Source organism: Papio anubis, chromosome 11, assembly GCF_008728515.1.
Source record: "Papio anubis isolate 15944 chromosome 11, Panubis1.0, whole genome shotgun sequence".
NCBI lineage: Eukaryota > Metazoa > Chordata > Mammalia > Primates > Cercopithecidae > Papio > Papio anubis.
This window is the reverse complement of record NC_044986.1, coordinates 76,910,941-76,931,296: the sequence shown is the minus strand read 5'-3', so window position 1 is coordinate 76,931,296 and position 20,356 is coordinate 76,910,941. Positions and strand designations below refer to the sequence as shown.

The 20,356-nt window shown below is 43.2% G+C and overlaps 1 protein-coding gene across 1 annotated transcript in view; it reads right to left on the bottom strand.

The window, feature by feature from the left end:
- Positions 1-1,284: 1,284 nt before the first annotated feature.
- The window catches only part of SH2D4B (SH2 domain containing 4B), a 110,770-nt gene continuing 91,698 nt past the window's right edge, over positions 1,285-20,356 (bottom strand). The window contains exon 7 of the mRNA XM_021943334.2: positions 1,285-3,858. Within this exon, the coding sequence (XP_021799026.2) occupies positions 3,770-3,858 (89 nt within the window). The 3' untranslated portion in view covers positions 1,285-3,769. The remainder of the gene's footprint in view (positions 3,859-20,356) is intronic.

Genomic DNA, 20,356 nt, shown 5'->3' with positions numbered 1-20,356 from the left:
AAGAGAATCTCCTTTTTCTAGAGATGAGATTCAAAATTAAAATGGAACACTACTAGAAAATTTAACACATTCACTTAGATTTCTCTGAAGCATAAACGATGGTGTTAAAAGAGTAGATTTAGATAAAGCAGAGAAAGAAAGCAGAGTAATTCCTAACAGATGCATCATAATTTAAAGCAGGAATCGGCAAATTTTTTCTGTAAAGGGCCAGAAAGTAAATATTTAAGGCCTTACAGGCCATATGCGGCCAAAGACAATATGTAAACAAATGAGTATGGCTGAATTCCAATAAAACTTTATTTATGAAGCTGAAATTTGAATTTAATGTAATTTTCACAGGTCATAAAATATTCTTTTTTCCAAACATTTAAAAATGTAAAAGCCATTTTTATCTCTCAGGCTGTAGAAACACGAGCAGCAGGCTGAATTTGGCCTGCAGCTATAATTTGCCAACTCCCGCTTTCAAGCCTGACTTCTCCAAGTGTAACCCATAGTCTGGCAGCATCAGCAACACCCAGGAGCTTGTCAGAAATACAGAACCTCATGCCCAATCCCAGATCTGCTGAAGGAGAACCTACATTTTCAACAACCATCATGTGTTTGTTTACGCAGTTTAAGGTCCACTCAGGTTGATACATGACTGTGGTCAATCCCTGTGCTTCCCAAGGAAGTGACCTTACCTTGGGAATGTTCTGAACCTCTCTGTGCCTCAGTTTCCCCATGTACAATATAAAGATGATAGCATTTCCTCCCTTAAGCATGGCTGTGAGAATTCGCACGCGCGTACACACACATGCACACACATGGCTTAAAACAATGTTTGTCATTACCATAACAAAATCTTCTGTTATTTTCATAGCCACCCTCTGAAACAGGCAATGTTGACCTAATTTGACAGAAGAAACTGTAGTCCAAAAAATACAGAAATTCACCTAGGATCACAATTTAGTCCTGAGAATAATGATCAAAGGGACAAAAGGGGGACAAATGCCCCAGGCTCCCAGGTCTTCAAGCCCATGTGCCCCTCTCGGGGAACACTCTCCATAACCTCTCAGCTCATGCCCCTTAGATAATCCCTAAAAATACTTCGGATCTCCCCAAATCTGTACCCCAAGTTACCCTTTCATTCCTTGAAATTTATTTTCCATTAAGTCGCATAGTGTTTTTTTTTACAACTTCTCTTTCTAGTTATAGATCGTAAATTTTTCCTTTGCTGAGTCTTGGAGCTGACCAACTGTTTTTTACTATATTTGTAGGGCTCAGGGGAAAAAAAAAGGCAATTCCTTTATTTGAGAATCCTGACATTTATTAGCATAATAAAACTCTCAAGATGAAACTGCAGTTTTCCAGACAGTAATTTCATTTGCAGGACAACTTACAAGGGATTTATTTTAAAGCCAGGTAAAAAGGTAAAACCTAAAATATATGAGACATGCAGAAATTGCAGGCCCCAAATAAAATGAAATAAATGTGTTAGGGATGGAAAACCCAGCTGTTGTCTCTCACATATTAATTAGGGGTGACAGGAACAACAGCCCAGGGATTCAGGGTCTCAACCCATCTTGGTCTGCTTTCAAAGCTGCTGTTAGTTCTTGGAACAAAAGTTTCTTCCAACACCTTGAAAATCATCACATCATATCCCCCGACACATCATGGCTAAGGACTAAATTGTTGTTGTTATCGTGGTTGTTGTTAGAAATACCTTTTTCATTTGGACAGAGCTTTCATGTTAATCATTTAACTGACCTGCAAAAAAACCTAGTGACGGCCATACAGAAAATTCCCTTTTCAGTCATACTGAGGTTTACTGAAGTTAAATGACTTGGACAAAGTCACATAGTTGGTAAATCATCAGAGAGCCAAAACTAAAACATCATTCCTCTGAGTCCATAGAAATAAGGCAATTTTAATGATAATTTTAATGATAATCAATTAAGGCACGTTAGAGTTCAGAAAGGAGGTTCCTTCCATCATTTCACTGTATGCATGTAGTGAGACAGGCAGACCTGGGAAAGCCACGGAGCTGAGGTGCAAAATTGTTATTATTGAACACTTCTCTATGATGGGTTCTTATCCTGGATTCCCCAAAAGGTAGAGCCAGTGGCAAAAGCTTACAAGCTGCTACTTCATTCAGAAGTGCAATCCCAGAGCAACAGGAGAAAGCAGGGCAAGGCAGAGAAGAAGGAACAAACAGGAGCAGGGGGGTGTCATACTGATCCAGCCACCACTTGGTTTCATCGTGACTGGTTGCCCGATCTTGCAGGGCCGTCTTCTAAAAGAACAGTCAAACAGTTGCCTCTCAGAATAGTTCCTCCAGGAGGAAGAACGGGGAAAAAGCGATCTACCAGCCTGTGACTCCCATTCATCCCAGATTCACCACATGGGCATTCACTTCCCATCTCTTCTGTCTTATGCCTCTGCAGCAACGGGAGACAGGACATGTGGCAAGCTACCACTGGCTTATGCTCACATGACACTGATCAACATAGGGAGGAAGAGCAGAACTCATGCAAAACTGGTTACAGTGCTGGTGGCTTGTGGTAGAGAAGTGACCAAGAATCTAAGGAACAGGTGAGGCAAGAGAAGAAGAGGGGCATAGGAAATGTTTGATACAGCCATCAAGTAAAATAAATTGTTCCCTAACATCCCTAGGGTCCCTTCATTCGTTCCCTCTCACCAAACACAATGCTGCAAGCATTATAATCCTAATAAGTTCCAGGGTGAGGATCTGAACCCAAGTTTTCTTGACTGTAAAGACTGTAATCTTCTCTTCATAATATACTACCTCTGTGTATATGGCTATAACTGTGGAACACAAGTATGCACCAATAGACACCATCACTGAGAGTTACTGAGGAGTTATTGGGTGAGTCTTCTTGTTAATATAAGGAACATACTGAGATTAAGTTGACAAGGGAATTAAAAGGACAATGAGGACAGAGCTAATCATTGGAGTAACCTGCATAAAGAGGGCCATATCCCAGAGAGCAGAGCCACATTAGATTTCTCAAAACCATTCTTGCATTTATAACTCACCCCAGGTCTTGAAGACATCTGTAGGATTACATAAAACCATTGCAAAACCAGGGCCAAGATATGATTCAAAGACAGAGGAGAGTGACAAAAGAAGAGGTCAAATAAGGAAGGCAGGACAGTGTCAATCAGCTGCCCTGGAAACTGGGGCTCGCCTTAGATAATTCCAATGATAACATCAATAAGGGTAATAATGGAGATTATGAAAGATGCAGCATTTATGTCCTCCATAGAAATCCTTCATAATCTTCCATTATTGCCATGATTTTATAGAGACGCAAGTAGGAAATAATTTACGAGAAACCACTGCTAATTTGTGTTGGAAAACTTTTAGAAAATGTGCATTCATTAACAAACATTTACTGAATGTCTACCATATGTTAAATTTAGGGTTCGGCACTGGAATTATTTTGGATTATTAAAACATGGTCCACGTACTGTAAAAGCTCAGTTTATGGAAGCCATAACAAACAGGCTTTGTCTTCTAAGGTCATATAGCTAAGCTCTTCATGAAAGAGTTGCATGAGCTATTAGCAATTTCTGTCCTGATCACTGGGATGAGACCAGTAGCCCTATGCCATAGATGTCATATCCCTTGAGACATATTAATCTACTTTTTCCTCTGGATAGTGGTGGATCTTCCAGAAGGCCATAGAATTTGAGTTGAGAAGTTCTTAAGCTCAGTTCAAAGACAGGATGCCCAAAGGAATCCAACTGATAAGGAAAAAAATATTATTCAAACAATGGATGGTAGTCTGGTGGGCTGTCCCTCTGTCCGCAGGGTTCCTGAAGTAACTCTCCTCCTGAAACAGTGATAATTTCCTCCTAAAAAAGAAAAAAAGGAAAATCCATTTATCATCAAGACAGGGAAATACACATCTATGAGAGCGAGTGAGAGGTTCAAGACAGAGAAACTAAGAATATGCATCTGTCTCCCCTCATTCAGATTGCTAGAAATGACATTTAAAAACTCTGCCTTTAAAAAAAATGAATTCATAAAAAGTACTGGAAAATAAAAAGGAATGCCATTGACAAAGTGAAACATATTGAAGAATCCTTGAAAAACAAAAGACATGCAGGAGGGGCTTGTCAGAGGAGTCAATGTGGGACACCAGTTACAGCAAGTTGAGAAAGGGTTGAGGGACTCCAGTAGGTGTTTGCCTCAAGCAGGTTGGGGAATGAGGAGATGCACACAGTTCCTTGGAAGCCCCAAGAGACCCAAAAAGTTCAGACAGTCCCATGCCCAAAAGATGAGCCACTCACAGTCAGCTCCAACTCCTACAGCATGAAGACACTGGATTTGGGAAACAAAACTATATTCACTCATGATGGACAGAAAATTCAAAGTTGGAATATCGCTTCATAGCCTAAAATTTATAGGCATTTAAGCAAAATTATAACCATAAAAGAAAGATGCTGAACTCAACAATAGAAATGATTTCCAGGAAAATATCAAGTCTATAAAGCAAACAGAAGAGGCTTTAAGAGATGTACATTAATCTCTCCTCAGCGGAATAAGAAATAAGTCATCCATGAAACGAGAATGGGCATTATTAAAAAAAAAAAAAAAAAAGAACCAATTAAAGAACCTGGAAACCAAAAGCATGACCATTTAAATTAAAAGGAAAAAATTTCAGAAGAACTGAATAGCAGAATGCTCATAACTAAAGAGCAATTCAGCAGCTGAAAGAAATGTCACATCAAAAAGAAAGAGACATCCTAATAGAAAAATGGACAAAGGATATGAAAGGATGACTCACAGAAGAAATCCAAGTGGCCATGAAATGTGTGAAAAGATCCTCAGCATCAGTGGTAATCAGACAAATGCAAACTAAACCACAGTAGATTCAGTGTCTGCCCATCTGATGGAGAAAAATGAAATGATTGATAGGCCCCAGTGTTGGCAGCAATGCAGGGAAACAGCCTCACATAGTTTTGGCAGGAGACTGAACTGGCGCCACATTTTTGGAGGGCAATCTGGCAGATCTTTCCTGATTAAAATGTGCATACTCTTCTCTCCAGCAATTCCAGTTCCAGGACCCATCCTAGAGAAATACTGCACATGTATCCATAGTGACACACACAGGGAAGTCCCTGCAGCACTGTTCAAGATCATGAAAAATTGGAAGCCAGATAAGAGTGGCCATCAAAAGGAGAATGGGTAATTAAACTGTAATATGCATCCATACCATGGAATACCACACAGCATTTACAAGGTTTGGTATATGGATTAACACAGGAAGAGCTCATAGAAATATTTGAATGACAATCAGCATGTCCTGAAATTACAAGTGTCAGATATATTGTTTCAGCACTTCACACAGTGATGTTTCATTAAAACCTTACAGTGACCTGAAGAGTTGAGTGCTACTATGCAACCCACTTTACTAAGATGGAAACTAAGGTGCAAAAGCTAAATAGTCATCCAAAGTCAAACACATAAGTTAGAATTTAAAACTCAGCAGCCTCATTTTAGGGACCATGCTTTTTAAAACTGCATTCAATTATTTAGTAAGCATGTTAAAAAATCAAGTCACTCATTTATATGTAAGGAAATATGCAACTCGGGCTGGGTGTGGTGATGCATGCCTGTAGTTCCAGCTACTAGGGAAGCTGAGGTGGGAGGATCACTTGAGCCCAGGATCTTTTTTGAGACGGAGTCTCGCTTCTGTCCCCAGGCTGAGGCAGTGGCCAGATCTCAGCTCACTGCAAGCCTCGGCCCCGGAAGTTGACTTCTATCTCCTCCTGCCTCAGCCTCCTGAGTAGCTGGGGACTACAGGCTCTCGCCACCTCGCCCAGCTAGTTTTTGTATTTTTAGTAGAGAGACAGGGAGCCACCCCTGTAGGCCAGGATGGTCTCACCCTGGACCTCATGATCCACCCGTCTCGGCCTCCCAAAGTGCTGGGATTACAGGCTTGAGCCACCGCGCCCGGCCGAGCCCAGGATCTTGGGGTTACAGTGAGCTATGATCGCACCACTGCACTCCAGCCTAAGCAACAGAGTAAGACCTTGTCTCAAAAAAGACTACACAACTTACATGAAAAATAACAAAACTATATATTTCCTTATGTACATAAGTTTTTATGTTACTACTCAGGAGATATTTAGATAAGATATATGGCAAACTGATAAAGTGGAGGACGGAGATAGAGATTTGAAATAAATGAGGCTTTCACTTTGTATTGTGCTTGATTTTTCTTAGAATGTAATCATGAATTAATTGTATAATTAAAATTTTAATTTGTAGATGTTGGCCACCAGATCTCCACATTGGCATAAATGATATCTCTCCTTAGTGTTAGAAATGAAATTGTGAGTCTCAAAGGTTTTGATTTGGAAGAGAATAAAGATCTTCAGACATCTCTGGTTTAGCCTTTCTCTGGAACCTGTCCTGAGTGAGGGGCATTTATCCTTTGCTTGAAACACTTCCAGCAACAAGGAGCTCATCATTGCTAAAGCAGCTCCTATTATACAGGAAAAGCACACAATGTGGTTTAGTGGAAAAAGTACATTCTTTAGAGGCAAACAGTCTGAGGCTTAACTCCTGGTCCTAACCATGAAAACTTAGCCCTGGTTTCCTAATCTGTGGAATGGGGCTAAGATGCCTCCCTTAGGCATCTGCCACTGCTGAGGCTTGAGTAGGTAAACAAAGCGGATGGGAAAGCTGGAACTGGGCAGAGCCCCCCACAGCTCAGCAAGGCCTGCTGCCTCTGTAGAGTCCACCTCTGCGGGCAGGGCATAGCTGAACAAAAGGCAGCAGAAACTTCTGCAGACTTAAACATCCCTGTCTGACAGCTCTGAAGAGAGCAGTGGTTCTCCCAGCATGGTGCTTGAGCTCTGAGAATGGACAGAGTGCCTCCTCAAGTGGATGCCTGACCCCGTGTAGCCTAACTGGAAGACATCTCCCAGTGGCAGCCGACTGACACCTCATACAGGCAGGTGCCCCTCTGGGATGAAGCTTCCAGAGGAAGGATCATACAGCAATATTTACTGTTCTGCAATATTTGCTGTTCTGCAATATTTGCTGTTCTGCAGCCTCCGCTGGTGATATTCAGGTAAACAGGGTCCAGAGTGGACCTCCAGCAAACTCCAACAGACGTGCAACTGAGGGACCCAACTGTCAGAAGAAAAGCTAACAAACAGAAAGGAATAGCATCAACATCAACAAAAAGGACATCCACACCAAAACCCCATCTGTAGTTCACCAATATCAAAGACCAAAGGTAGACAAAACCACAAAGACGGGGAGAAACCAGAGCAGAAAAGCTGAAAATTCTAAAAACCAGAGCACTTCTTCTCCTCCAAAGGATTGCAGCCCCTTACCAGCAACAGAACAAAGCTGTACAGAGAATGATTTTGATGACCTGACAGAGATAGGCTTCAGAAGGTCGGTAATAACAAACTTCTCCAAGCTAAAGGAGGATGTTTGAACCCATCGCAAGGAAGCAAAAAACCTTGAAAAAAGATTAGACGAATGGCTAAGTAGAATAAATAGTGTAGAGAAAACCTTAAATGACCTGAAGGAGCTGAAACCCATGGCAGGAGAACTATGTGACACATGCACAAGCTTTCAATAGCCAATTTGATCAAGTGGAAGAAAGCGTATCAGTGACTGAAGATCAAATTAATGAAATGAAGTGAGAAGAGAAGTTTAGAGAAAAAAAGAGTAAAAAGAAACAGAGCCTCCAAGAAATATGGGACTATGTGAGAAGACCAAATCTACGTTTGATTGGTGTACCTGAAAGTGACGGGGAGAATGGCACCAAGTTGGAAAACACTCTTCAGGATATTACCCAGAAGAACTTCCCCAACCTAGCAAGGCAGGCCAACATTCAAATTCAGGAAATACAGAGAATGCCACAAAGACACTCCTCATGAAGAGCAACCCCAAGACACATAATTGTCAGATTCACCAAAGTTGAAATAAAGGATAAAATGTTAAGGGTAGCCAGAGAGAAAGGTCCGGTTACCCACAAAGGGAAGCACATCAGACTAACAGCAGATCTCTCAGCAGAAACTCTACCAGCCAGAAGAGAGTGGGGGCCAATATTCAACATTCTTAAAGAAAAGAATTTTCAAACCAGAACCTCATATCCAGCCAAACTAAGCTTCATAAGTGAAGGAGAAATAAACTCCTTTACAGACAAGCAAATGCTGAGAGATTTTGTCACCACCAGGCCTGCCCTACAAGAGCTCCTGAAGGAAGCACTAAACATGGAAAGGAACAACCGGTACCAGTCACAGCAAAAACATGCCAAATTGTAAAGACCATCGATGCTAGGAAGAAACTGCATCAACTAACAAGCAAAATAACCAGCAAACATCATAATGACAGGATCAAATTCAAACATAACAGTATTAATCTTAAATGTAAATGGGCTAAATGCCCCAATTAAAAGACACAGACCGGCAAATTGGATAAAGAGTCAAGACTCATCCATGTGCTGTATTCAGGAGACCCATCTCACATGCAGAGACATACATAGGCTCAAAATAAAGGGATGGAGGAAGATCTACCAAGCAAATAGAAAGCAAAAAAAAGCAGGGGTTGCAATCCTAGTCTCTGATAAGACAGACTTTAAACCAACAAAGATCAAAAGAGACAAAGAAGGCCATTACATAATAGTAAAGGGATCAATTCCACAAAAAGAGCTAACTATCCTAAATATATATGCACCCAATATGGGAGCATGCAGATTCATAAAGCAAGTCCTTAGAGATCTACAAAGAACTTAGGCTCCTACACAATAATAATGGGAGACTTTGACACCCCACTGTCAACATTAGATAGATCAATGAGACAGAAGGTTAACAAGGATATCCAGGACTTGAACTCAGCTCTGCACCAAGCAGATATCTACAGAACTCTCCACCGCCAAATCAACAGAATATACATTCTTCTCAGCAGCACATCGCACTTATTCCAAAATTGACCACATAGTTGGAAGTAAAGCACTCATCAGCAAACATAAAAGAACAGAAATCACAACAAACTGTCTCTCAGACCACAGTGCAATCAAATTAGAACTCAAGACTAAGAAACTCACTGAAAACTGCACAACTACATGGAAACTGAACAACCTGCTCCTGAATGACTACTGGGTAAATAATGAAATGAAGGAAGAAATAAAGATGTTCTCTGAAACCAATGAGAACAAAGACACAATATACCAGAATCTCTGGGACACATTTAAAGCAGTGTGTAGAGGGAAATTTATAGCACTAAATGCCCACAAGAGAAAGCAGAAAGGATCTAAAACCAACACCCTAACATCACAACTAAAAGAACGAGAGAAGCAAGAGCAAACAAATTCTAAAGCTGGCAGAAGGCAAGAAATAACTAAGATCAGAGCAGAACTGAAGGAGATAGAGACACAAAAAACCCTTCAAAAAATCAATGATTCCAGGAGCTGGTTTTTTGAAAAGATCAATAAAATTGATAGACCACTAGCAGGACTAATGAAGAAAAGAGAGAAGAATCAAATAGATGCAATAAAAAATGATAAAGAGGGTATCACCACCGATCCCACAGAAACACAAATGACCATCAGAGAATACTATAAACACCTCTATGCAAATGAACTAGAAAATCTAGAAGAAATGGATAAACTCCTGGACACTTACACTCTCCCAAGACTAAACCAGGAAGAGGCTGAATCTCTGAATAGACTAGTAACAGGTTCTGAAGTTGAGGCAATAATTAATAGCAAACCAAAAAAAGTCCAGGACCAGACGGATTAACAGCCGAATTGTACCAGAGGTACAAAGAGGAGGAGCTGGTACCATTCCTTCTGAAACTATTCCAATCAACAAAAAAAGAGGGAATCCTCCCTAACTCATTTTATGAGGCCAATGTCATCCTGATACCAAAGCCTGGCACAGACACAACAAAAAAAGAGAATTTTAGACCAATATTCCTGATGAACATCAATGCGAAAATCCTCAATAAAATACTGGCAAACCGAATCCACAGCACATCAAAAAACTTATTCACCACGATCAAGTCGGCTTCATCCCTGGGATGCAAGGCTTGTTCAACATATGTAAATCAATAAATGTAATCCATCACATAAACAGAATCAATGACAAAAACCACATGATTATCTCAATAGATGCAGAAAAGGCCTTCGACAAAATTCAGCAGCCCTTCATACTGAAAACTCTCAATAAACTAGGTACTGATAGAACATATCTCAAAATAATAAGAGCTATTTATGACAAATCCACAGCCAGTATCATACTGAATGGGCAAAAACTGGAAGCATTCCCTTTGAAAACTGGCACAAGACAGGGATGCCCTCTCTCACCACTCCTATTCAACATAGTTTTGGAAGTTCTGGCCAGGGCAATCAGGCAAGAGAAAGAAATAAAGGGTATTCAATTAGGAAAAGAGGAAGTCAAATTGTCCCTGTTTGCAGATGACATTATTGTATATTTAGAAAAAAAAAAAACCATCGTCCCAGCTCAAAAGCTCCTTAAGTTGATAAGCAACTTCAGCAAAGTCTCAGGATACAAAATCAATGTGCAAAAATGACAAGCATTCCTACACACCAACAACAGAAAAACAGAGAGCCAAATCATGAGTGAACTCTCATTCACAATTGCTTCAAATAGAATAAAATACCTAGCAATCCAACTTACAAGGGATGTGAAGGACCTCTTCAAGGAGACTACAAACCACTGCTCAATGAAATAAAAGAGGACACATATGGAAGAACATTCCATGCTTATGGATAGGAAGAATCAATATCATGAAAATGGCCAGACTGCCCAAGGTAATTTATAGATTCAATGCCATCCCCATCAAGCTACCAATGACTTTCTTCACAGAATTGGAAAAAACTACTTTAAAGTTCATATGGAACCAAAAAAGAGCCCGCATTGCCAAGACAATCCTAAGCAAAAGAACAAAGCTGGAGGCATCATGCTACCTGACTTCAAACTATACTACAAGGCTACAGTAAGCAAAACAGCATGGTACTGGTACCAAAACAGAGATATAGACCAACGTAACAGAACAAAGGCCTCAGAAATAACACAACACATCTACAACCATCTGATCTTTGACAAACCTGACAAAAACAAGAAATGGGGAAAGGATTCCCTATTTAATAAATGGTGCTGGGAAAACTGGCTAGCCATATGTAGAAAGCTGAAACTGGATCTCTTCCTTACACCTTACGTAAAAATTAATTCAAGATGGATTAAAGACTTAAACGTTAGACCTAAAACCATAAAAACCCTAGAAGAAAACCTAGGCAGTACCATTCAGGACATAGGCATGGGCAAGGACTTCATGACTAAAACACCAAAAGCAATGGCAACAAAAGCCAAAATAGACAAATGGGATCTAATTAAGCTAAAGAGCTTCTGCATAGCAAAAAAAAAAAACTACCATCAGAGTTAAAAGACAACCTACAGAATGGGAGAAAAATTTTGCAATCTACCCATCTGACAAATGGCTAATATCCAGAATCCACAAAGAACTTAAACAAATTTACAAGAAAAAAAAACCCCATCAGAAAGTGGGCAAAGGATATGAACAGACACTTTTCAAAAGAAGACATTTATGCAGCCAACAGACACATGAAAAAAATGCTCATCATCACTGGTCATCAGAGAAATGCAAATCAAAACCACAATGAGATACCATCTCACACCAGTTAGAATGGTGATCATTAAAAAGTCAGGAAACAACAGATGCTGGAGGGGATGTGGAGAAATAGGAACGCTTCTACACTGTTGGTGGTAGTGTAAACTAGTTCAACCATTGTGGAAGACAGTGTGGCAGTTCCTCAGGGATCTAGAACTAGAAATACCATTTGACCCAGCAATCCTATTACTGGGTATATACCCAAAGGACTATAAATCATGCTACTATAAAGACACATGCATATGTCTGTTTATTGCAGCACTATTCAACAATAGCAAAGACTTGGAACCAACCCAAATGTCCATCAATGATAGACTATATGAAGAAAATGGGCACATATACACCATGGAATACTATGCAACCATAAAAAAGGATGAGTTCATTTACTTTGCAGGGATATGGATGAAGCTGGAAATCATCATTCTCAGCAAACTATCGCAAGGACAGAAAACCAAACACCGCATGTTCTCACTCATAGGTGGGAATTGAACAATGAAAACAGTTGGACACAGGGAGGGGAACATCACACACCAGGGCCTGTTGTGGGGTGGGGGGCAGGGGTAGGGATAGCATTAGGAGAAATACCTAATGTAAATGATGAGTTAATGGGTGCAGCAAACCTACATGGCACATGTATACCTATGTAAAAAACTTGCATGTTCTGCACATGTATCCTAAAACTTAAAGTATAAGAAATAAATAAATAAAAAGATGCCTCCCTCACAGATCTATTGGTAAGATTAAATAAGAGCATGTATGTAGAGCAACAGGGTCAGAACTTGACACAGAGAACGTGCCAATGTCCTCACATCCCCTCCCTTTCTCTTTCCTCTGTTTGTTAGAAGGCTCTTCCCAACACGTAGAAATCGACCTTGATCCTGGTTAGTCCAGTTTCCAGGCAGTACTCCACACCCAGTGCCTGAGTATCTGTGAATGGGTGATTCTCCATGGGTATTATTCATAAGGTCCAGGGCTGTCCCTGAAGTTCTAGGGACCTCCATGAAGAGACGAAGAGAAAGCAATACAAACCTAAGAGTCCCTATGATAGCAAAACCCCAGTGAGACCGTCAAGTCATTCTGTGAAACTATCTACACCCGCGAAACTTGGTTAGATGTCGGACGCCTGAGCTACCACCACTCTGCCCCTCGGAATCCTTCGTCCTGCCGTTCCAGGTCACTGAGTTCCACCTCCGGCTTTCTCCCAGTTACTAATGATGCCAACCGCCACACGAACATAAACATTGCTTCTTATACTACATACACTGCTTGGAAGACAACATCTTTCCCAATATAGGGTCCGTGGCGGGAGGACAAATAACAAAAAGAATGCCGCGAAACAACACTTTCCATAAGCACTTCACAGTCACAAAGTGCTGCTACGTACTTGACTTCATTTAATGCTCACAGGGTCCGAGCTAAAGTATTATTTACATCCATTTGACTGGCTAGGACACTGATGCTTGGTGAGCCTAAGGTGCTGGCTAAAGGTCACACATGTACTAAGTAAGTGGTTAAGCTGGAGTTCAAATAAGAGACATGGTAACTCTACCACTACAAAAGCTTCTCTAATCACAGGGTTGCCTACTGCACTTCTGCTAACTCTCAGAAGCTGCTAAAGGCCTGGCTTGGAGGTCTTCATGAGAGACGTTCTAGGGAATGAGTTGGAGATGAGACCCAGGCTTGGAGAAAGGGATGATCATCCAGTCCTTGTGTTAACAGGAGGGAGCACTCAGGTACCCAAGGTGAGAAAAGGCCTGAGGACCAGGGTAAGAGGTGCCCGCAGGCCCCAGAGAGTGAAACAGAGAGCAGAACAGTGGGCCCTAGGGCCTGGTGGGAACAACCTCTGGTCTCTTCTGCCCTAATACTCTACATCTCTGAGACCCTCCAGCCCCACAGCCCAGAGCCAGCAAGCAGCCTTGCTTCTCTTGCTCTAGCTCTCTCTTCAGCTCGAGTTTCCACCAGTTTCGCCCCACCACCCACCCCGATTGGTATCCCTATGAGGGATACCTTATGGAAATCAATGAGATCCGTGAGCGTTGCATGGCGATTGGGGTCCACTCCCAGGAAGCTGTAAAAATCCCCAGAGGCATCCACAAGAAAGTGCTTGAACCCTTTCTGCAGGCGGTAGGAGAGGGTGTAACCCCAGATTTTCTCACTGACCCGGACCAGGAATGCTCCCTCAGTCATGTTCTCCAGGAGATCTTCTGCATCTTCTCGGCTAATAATTCCTGATTTAAAATAGGAAGAAAAAAAAAAACACAGCAGGTTCTGCAACTGCCTCCCCATGATCCTCCACTCTTCCCTGCCCCGAACCCTGTGGCTCAGTGCACATGCCATCCACACAGTCCAGGATGCCAGCAAGAAAAGAGCCCCAAGGGCTGGCCAAGCACATGCCTCCTTCCATAGAGAGGGCGTCTTGGCCCAGCACCACCCGCCGTGAGCCTGGGGGCAGAGTTTCTATTAGGACCTGAGTTGAGCACGCTTTCCTCCACATTGAGCCATGCTGATTTGGATTAATTGAGTAAGCAACGAATTAGTAGTGAGCTGTGATTATAGCATTATTGATTATAAATATAAGTCAACAGGCTTGTGAAAAGCCTTAAGAGGCCTGCTTTAAAGACTAGTCCAGAATGGCTGCTGATGACTAACTCACTTATTTCTCTAGTACCATAAATGAGCACCTAAAAACAGGGTTTTCCCTTAAAAAGTAAAAAGATTTCTTCCAAATACCTGTGAACACCAGGCAAAAAGTTTCTTAATAGGGGTAGAGAATCAAGCTTCACTTCAGCTCAACGATCAAAACTTTCTAAGGACTTGCTGTCCTACACAATGTGGTTTCATCAGAGTTTGGAAGTCTGGTTGGCCTTGGAGTCGTTGATATGCTGGTAGCAATCCCCTGAAATGCTCTCAGGGAGCTGCTGTCATCTGGGTGATGGAAGAGCGGTGATGTAGAGCAGGTTCCAGAGGCAGGTAGGTGGGAAGAGGAGGGGAAGCCAGAAGACCTGGGTTACCCCCACCCCCTACCTCTGCTGACCTGGCTATGGAATTTTCAGCCAAGCCCTCAACATCTCCAATGTCCTTTGACATTTAGATGATCATAACCCAAATACTTAAAAGGTATGTTATGACTTTCAAGTTGAATAAAGGACTCAAACTCATTTCATACACGGAGAATAGCTGTGGAGATGATGGATCCTGTTATCATCGGTTATTCCGGAGGAGAGGTGAATTGTAACACATTGTCCCTTTGCTCACCCATGGACTTACCCTTTCCACACTGTCAGTGATAGGCATGGGGATAGAGTGGCCGAGCTGCCTATCTCCATGACCCTGAGAGGCTCTGCACACCTGTGACTTCTCCCCAGTACCCAATGCCACTCCCGAGCCGGTCACAGTCAGGCTCCCCTCCCATCAATCTCCGGCCTCACAGGGCACACTCGAGACTTCCCTTGGGCCCAAGGCAGAGGACACAGAGGCAACCACACTGCCAAATGATCTACCCTTTAAAGATAGATAGCGCAATCAGGGGCCACCTATTTCCTTCTTGCCCAGGACTTACAGCGAGAGGCATCCAAGCCAGTCACCCCTCCCCAGCCAAGCTCTAGAAGCAGAAAAGGAGGAAGAGTAAGAGAAGGAAGGAGGTGAGGAGCCCTTTCGCCACAGGGTGCCTGAAAAATAAACACTGTCCCATGCAAGAGGGAGGATGCGCCCCAGTGCTGCTCCCCAGAAGGTCTTGGGGGCTTCATGCAGAAAAGCTGGACAGCCAAAAGAAGACCGAAAGGGAAAGTCCAGGATCCCTCAAAACTTGGCCCTGTCCTTCACCTACCTCCCTGACCTAACACCAGAACACCTGGGCCCTAAAAGAGGCTGCAGTAGGGAGATAAGTAAGGGGAGCCAGAGGCAGGGCCAGGGCCTGGGAGGAAGAAGGACCAGAAGACATAACCCTCATCCCCACTCCAAGCACCTCAAGCTGAGGCACAGGCGGGGCTAGGGTTGGAGAGGAGGGGAGTGTTACTAGGGTGGGAAACTACAGTCAAATTAAATACGATTCAACTTTTTTTTCTTTTAAACAAGTGTCTTTATTGTAATGTTTATTACTTTTTCACTGATAAATAAAAATTATATATATTTATGGTATACATGACATTTTGATATATGTATGCACTGTGGGATGGCTAAATCAATCTACTTAAGATTAACATATGCATTATCTCACATACTTACTTTTTGTGGTGAAGACACTTAAAAATCTACCCTCCTGGCTGGGTATAATAACTCATTCCTATAATCTCAGCACTTTGGGAGACTGAGGTGGAAGGATCACTTGAGCCCAGTAGTTCAAGACCAGCCTGGGCAACCTAGCCACAATTGTTGTCTCCACACTTTTTGTGGAGACAACCATCTCCACAAAAAATTTAAAAATAATTTGGGCATGATGATGCACACTTACTTGGGAAACTGAGGCAAGAGGACCATTTGCAACCAGGAGTTCAAGGCTGCAGTGATCTGTGATCATACCACTGCACTCTAGCCTGGGTGACAGAGCAAGACTCTGCCTCAAACAAAAACTGTCTTGGCAATTTTCAAGTATACAATATATCATTAATTGTAGTTACCATGCTGTACAATAGATCTCTTGAACTTATTCCTTCTGTCTAAATGAAATTTTATGTCCTTTGACCAACATCTCCCCAGTGCCCGCCTCTCCCAGCCCCTGGTAACCACCATTCCACTTTCTGCTTCTGGAAGTTCAATGTTTTCAGATTCCACATATAAGTGAGATCATGAGGCAGTTGTCTTTCTGTGCCTGACTTACTTCACTTAGCATAATGTCCTCTAGGTTCATCCACGTTGTCACAAATGACAAGATTTCATTCTTTTTAAAGGCCAAATACTATTCCATTGTGCACATATACCACATCTCTTTATCCATTCAACTGTTAATAGACACTTAGGTTGGGCCTGGTGTGGTGGTTCAGGCCTATAATACCAGCACTTTAGGAGGCCAAGGTGGGAGGATCGCTTGAGCCCAGGAATTCAAAACCAGCCTGCGCAACATAGCAAGGCCCTGAATCTATAAAAATTAGCTGGGCATGGTGGCACATGTCTGTGGTCCCAGCTACTCAGGAGGCTGGGGTGAGAGAATCACATGAGCCTGGGAATTCAAGGCTGCAGTGAGCTACGATCATGCCACTACACTCTAGCCTGGACAACAGAGTAAGGCCCTATTTCAAAAATAAATAAATAAATACTTCCCTTGATTCTGTATCTTGGCTATTGTGAATAATGCTACAATCAACATGGCAGTATAGATATGTCTTCGACATACTGATTTCATATCCTTTGGATAAATATCCAGTAATGGGGTTGCTGAGATGATAGGGTACTTCTACTTTAATTTTTAAGTATTTTCATACCTTAAGAGAATGTGCAAAGGGTCTCTTTCCTCCAACACTTGCCAACACATGTTATTTTGGGGACTTGACTTTTTAACATACCAAAATGACCAGTAATACCAAAGTGACGATGTCATGTGTCTCACCCACCTAAAACCCTTGAGCAGCTTCCCCCGACTTCCAGCAGAGCCCAAGCTCAGGCACAGCAGACAGCAGGCTCTATGCCCCGCCTCAACCTACCCCTCTGGGCTCATTGCACTGTTAGGTACTGGCTGCTTCCCACAAGCTGACCTTGGACTGAGGCCACATCCCAGCCCCCTTCACTCCAGCTGACCCTGACTCCTCATTGAAAGCCCCATCCTCTTCTCTCCCCAGAATCATGGGCCATGGGCAGCCTACACTCTACCTTTGTGCAAGTTAGGAAAAGATGACCTTCTGAGTAATTGAATTAGAAAAACATGCCTCTCTGGGCCAAACCCACAAAGCCTACAGCTTGACTGAGAAAGGCGGTGCCTGCACATCAATCCTCTGTTCTCCCCAACTATCCCCACCCCTCAGGTCCCCCTGTTCAGTGTGCAACCTGCTCAGCTGACCAGGAAATCCTTTATCTCCCAGGAGATTCTCTTGGATATCTCATATTTGGGTTTTTGTAACATCCTACCAAAACCTTACAGTAGATTAGTAAATAGGCTGTGAGCAGCTCAAGGCTGGGGCCTGTGGCTGCCATGGGAGCAAGCTGCCCAGGCCTCCCTCCAAGACAGAGACCTGTTGCTGGGAGCAGCAACATGCCCTTCAGGATCCTCCATGGGGTCATGCTCTCCCCAGGGTGCTTCCAGCCAAGGGCAGGGCACAGGGGTGCTAGAGCCACCATTCCTACCCAAGGCAGGACTCCTCGAGCAGGCAGTCTTTGCTCTGGGGCTCTCAAACAGCCTGGCCAAGATTTTTCTCTGGGCTGCACTCCAGGAGCAGGCTCCCTTACCAGTCATCCTTCTTCCCTCTCTCCCTCCACAGGTGTCAGATGTGTACCATGTTCTGAAGACTCTCCCTACCTTCTCCCACACCCTCCCCCTCTGTCTTTCACAGGCATTTCCTCCAATCAATCTCTTCCTCTTCTGCTTCACGGAAGACCTGACGGACACAGACACCTCATCTTTACATCCTCCATGCCTGGGACATTGGCAGGGATTCTGGAACAGTGATCAAGAGCACGGACACAAATCATAGCCCAGGGACTTACTCCATGGGTGGTCTTAAGAGCAGGTGACTTCAACGTCTCTGAAACCAAGTTTGATGTCCCATCTATTAAGTGGTAGTGATATAACAGCTACATCTTAAGGCTGTTTGAGAATTAATAAGTTAATACATGAGTATGTTTAGTACAGTGCTTAAAAATCACAATAAATATCTAATACAATATAACTAGCTGCACTGGATGCACTAACTATTCTACACGTGTTAGTGTTGCAGACTGCCTGGTGCTGGTAGCTGCAATGGTCATAGGACTGTCAGGCTGTGTCCCCCCCACCCCACAACCCCTGACACACACACAGTCAATTCTCTCAAACATGGGCTGCTGAAGGTGACTTCCTCCGAGGGGGCCCCAGCCTGTGCCATAAACTTAGCTGGGCCATTTCTGGGAGACTGTCCAGGTCTCTGTGAATTCTGCCTCCTCTTTGATATTGCTGATATAGTTTGAATGTGTGTCCTCTCTCAATCTCATGTTGAATTGTAATCTGCAGTGTCGGAGGTGGGGCTAGTGGGAGGTGATTTCTCATGAATGGTTTAGCACTATCCCCTTGATGCTATCCTCAGGATAGTGAGTGAGTTCTTGTGAGATCTGGTTGTTTAAAAGTCTGTAGGATCTTCCCCCTCACTCTCTCTCTCTCGCTCCCCATCTCGCCATGTGATATGCCGGCTTCCCCTTTGCCTTCCACCATGGATTTGAAGCTTCCTGAGGCCTCACTGCAAGCCAAGCAGATGCTAGGGTCATACTTCCTGTACAGCCTATAGAACTGGGAGCCTATTAAAACTCTTTTCTATATATTAATAAATTACCCAGTCTTGGGTATTTCTTTTTTTTTTGAGACAGGGTCTCGCTCTGTCACCCAGGCTGGGGTGTAGTGGCGCGATCTCGACTCACTGCAACCTCCGCCTCCCAGGTTCAAGCAATGCTCCTGCCTTAGGCTCCTGAGTAGCTGGGATTACAGGCGTGCACCACCATGCCTGGCTAATTTTTGTATTTTTTGTAAAGACAGAGTTTCACCATGTTAGTCAAGCTGGTCTCAAACTCCTGACCTCATGATCCACCTGCCTCAGCCTCCCAAAGTGCTGGGATTACAGGCATGAGCCACTGTGCCCAGCAGGGTATTTATTTATAGCAATGCAAGAATGGCCTAACACATTTGCTTAGAAATCAAAATTGCAATTTGGCACAAAGCCAAAGGTAATATAACCTCATAGTTCAGGATAGCAAACAGCATTCCACAGAAAACCCAAGCCCTCAAGAGAATTAGTGTAGGATGCTTGCAAGGAGAAGCTATGTTTTCCTTCCCCATTCACTTTGCCCTGTGTATGAGTCCGTTTTCACACCCCCGATAAAGACATATCTGAGACTAGTCAAATTAAAAAAGCTTATCGAACTTACAGTTCCACATGGCTGGGGAGGCCTCGCACTCATGGCGGAAGGCAAGGAGGAACTCACATCTTATGTGGATGGCAGCAGGCAAAGAGAGGAGCTTCTGTAGGGAACCTCCCCCTTATAATACCGTCAGATCTCATAAGACTTATTTGCTATCACGAGAATAGCACAGGAAAGACCTGCTTCCATTATTCAGTTACCTCCCACTGGGTCCCTCCTGAACACGTGGGAATTCAAGATGAAATTTGGGTGGGGACACAGCCAAACCATATCACCCTCTCATCTCTCTCTCCCCCTGGATTGCCACTCAGCCAACTGCAGAGTGTCTGGGAAATAAGCATGAATCATCACCCACCTCTGCTTCTTCTGAGCACTCTACAACCTCCTGGCTGAGGAAACAGGGGAGGGCCCCACCTCACCCCTTCCAGCTAGGGAGCTAGCATACTGTCAGAGTCCTTGAAACTTTCTCACTACTAACGAGTGGGCCTGGCTAAGGGATGCAGCCTAACCAGCCAACGCTCCAGGGTGACAATTTTAGAACGAATATTGGAGAATGCAACTGAAGATGGATTCTGAGCCAGTTCTCATTCCCAGACAATGGTAAACATTGTTTCTCCTGTAGTTTCCAGGAACATT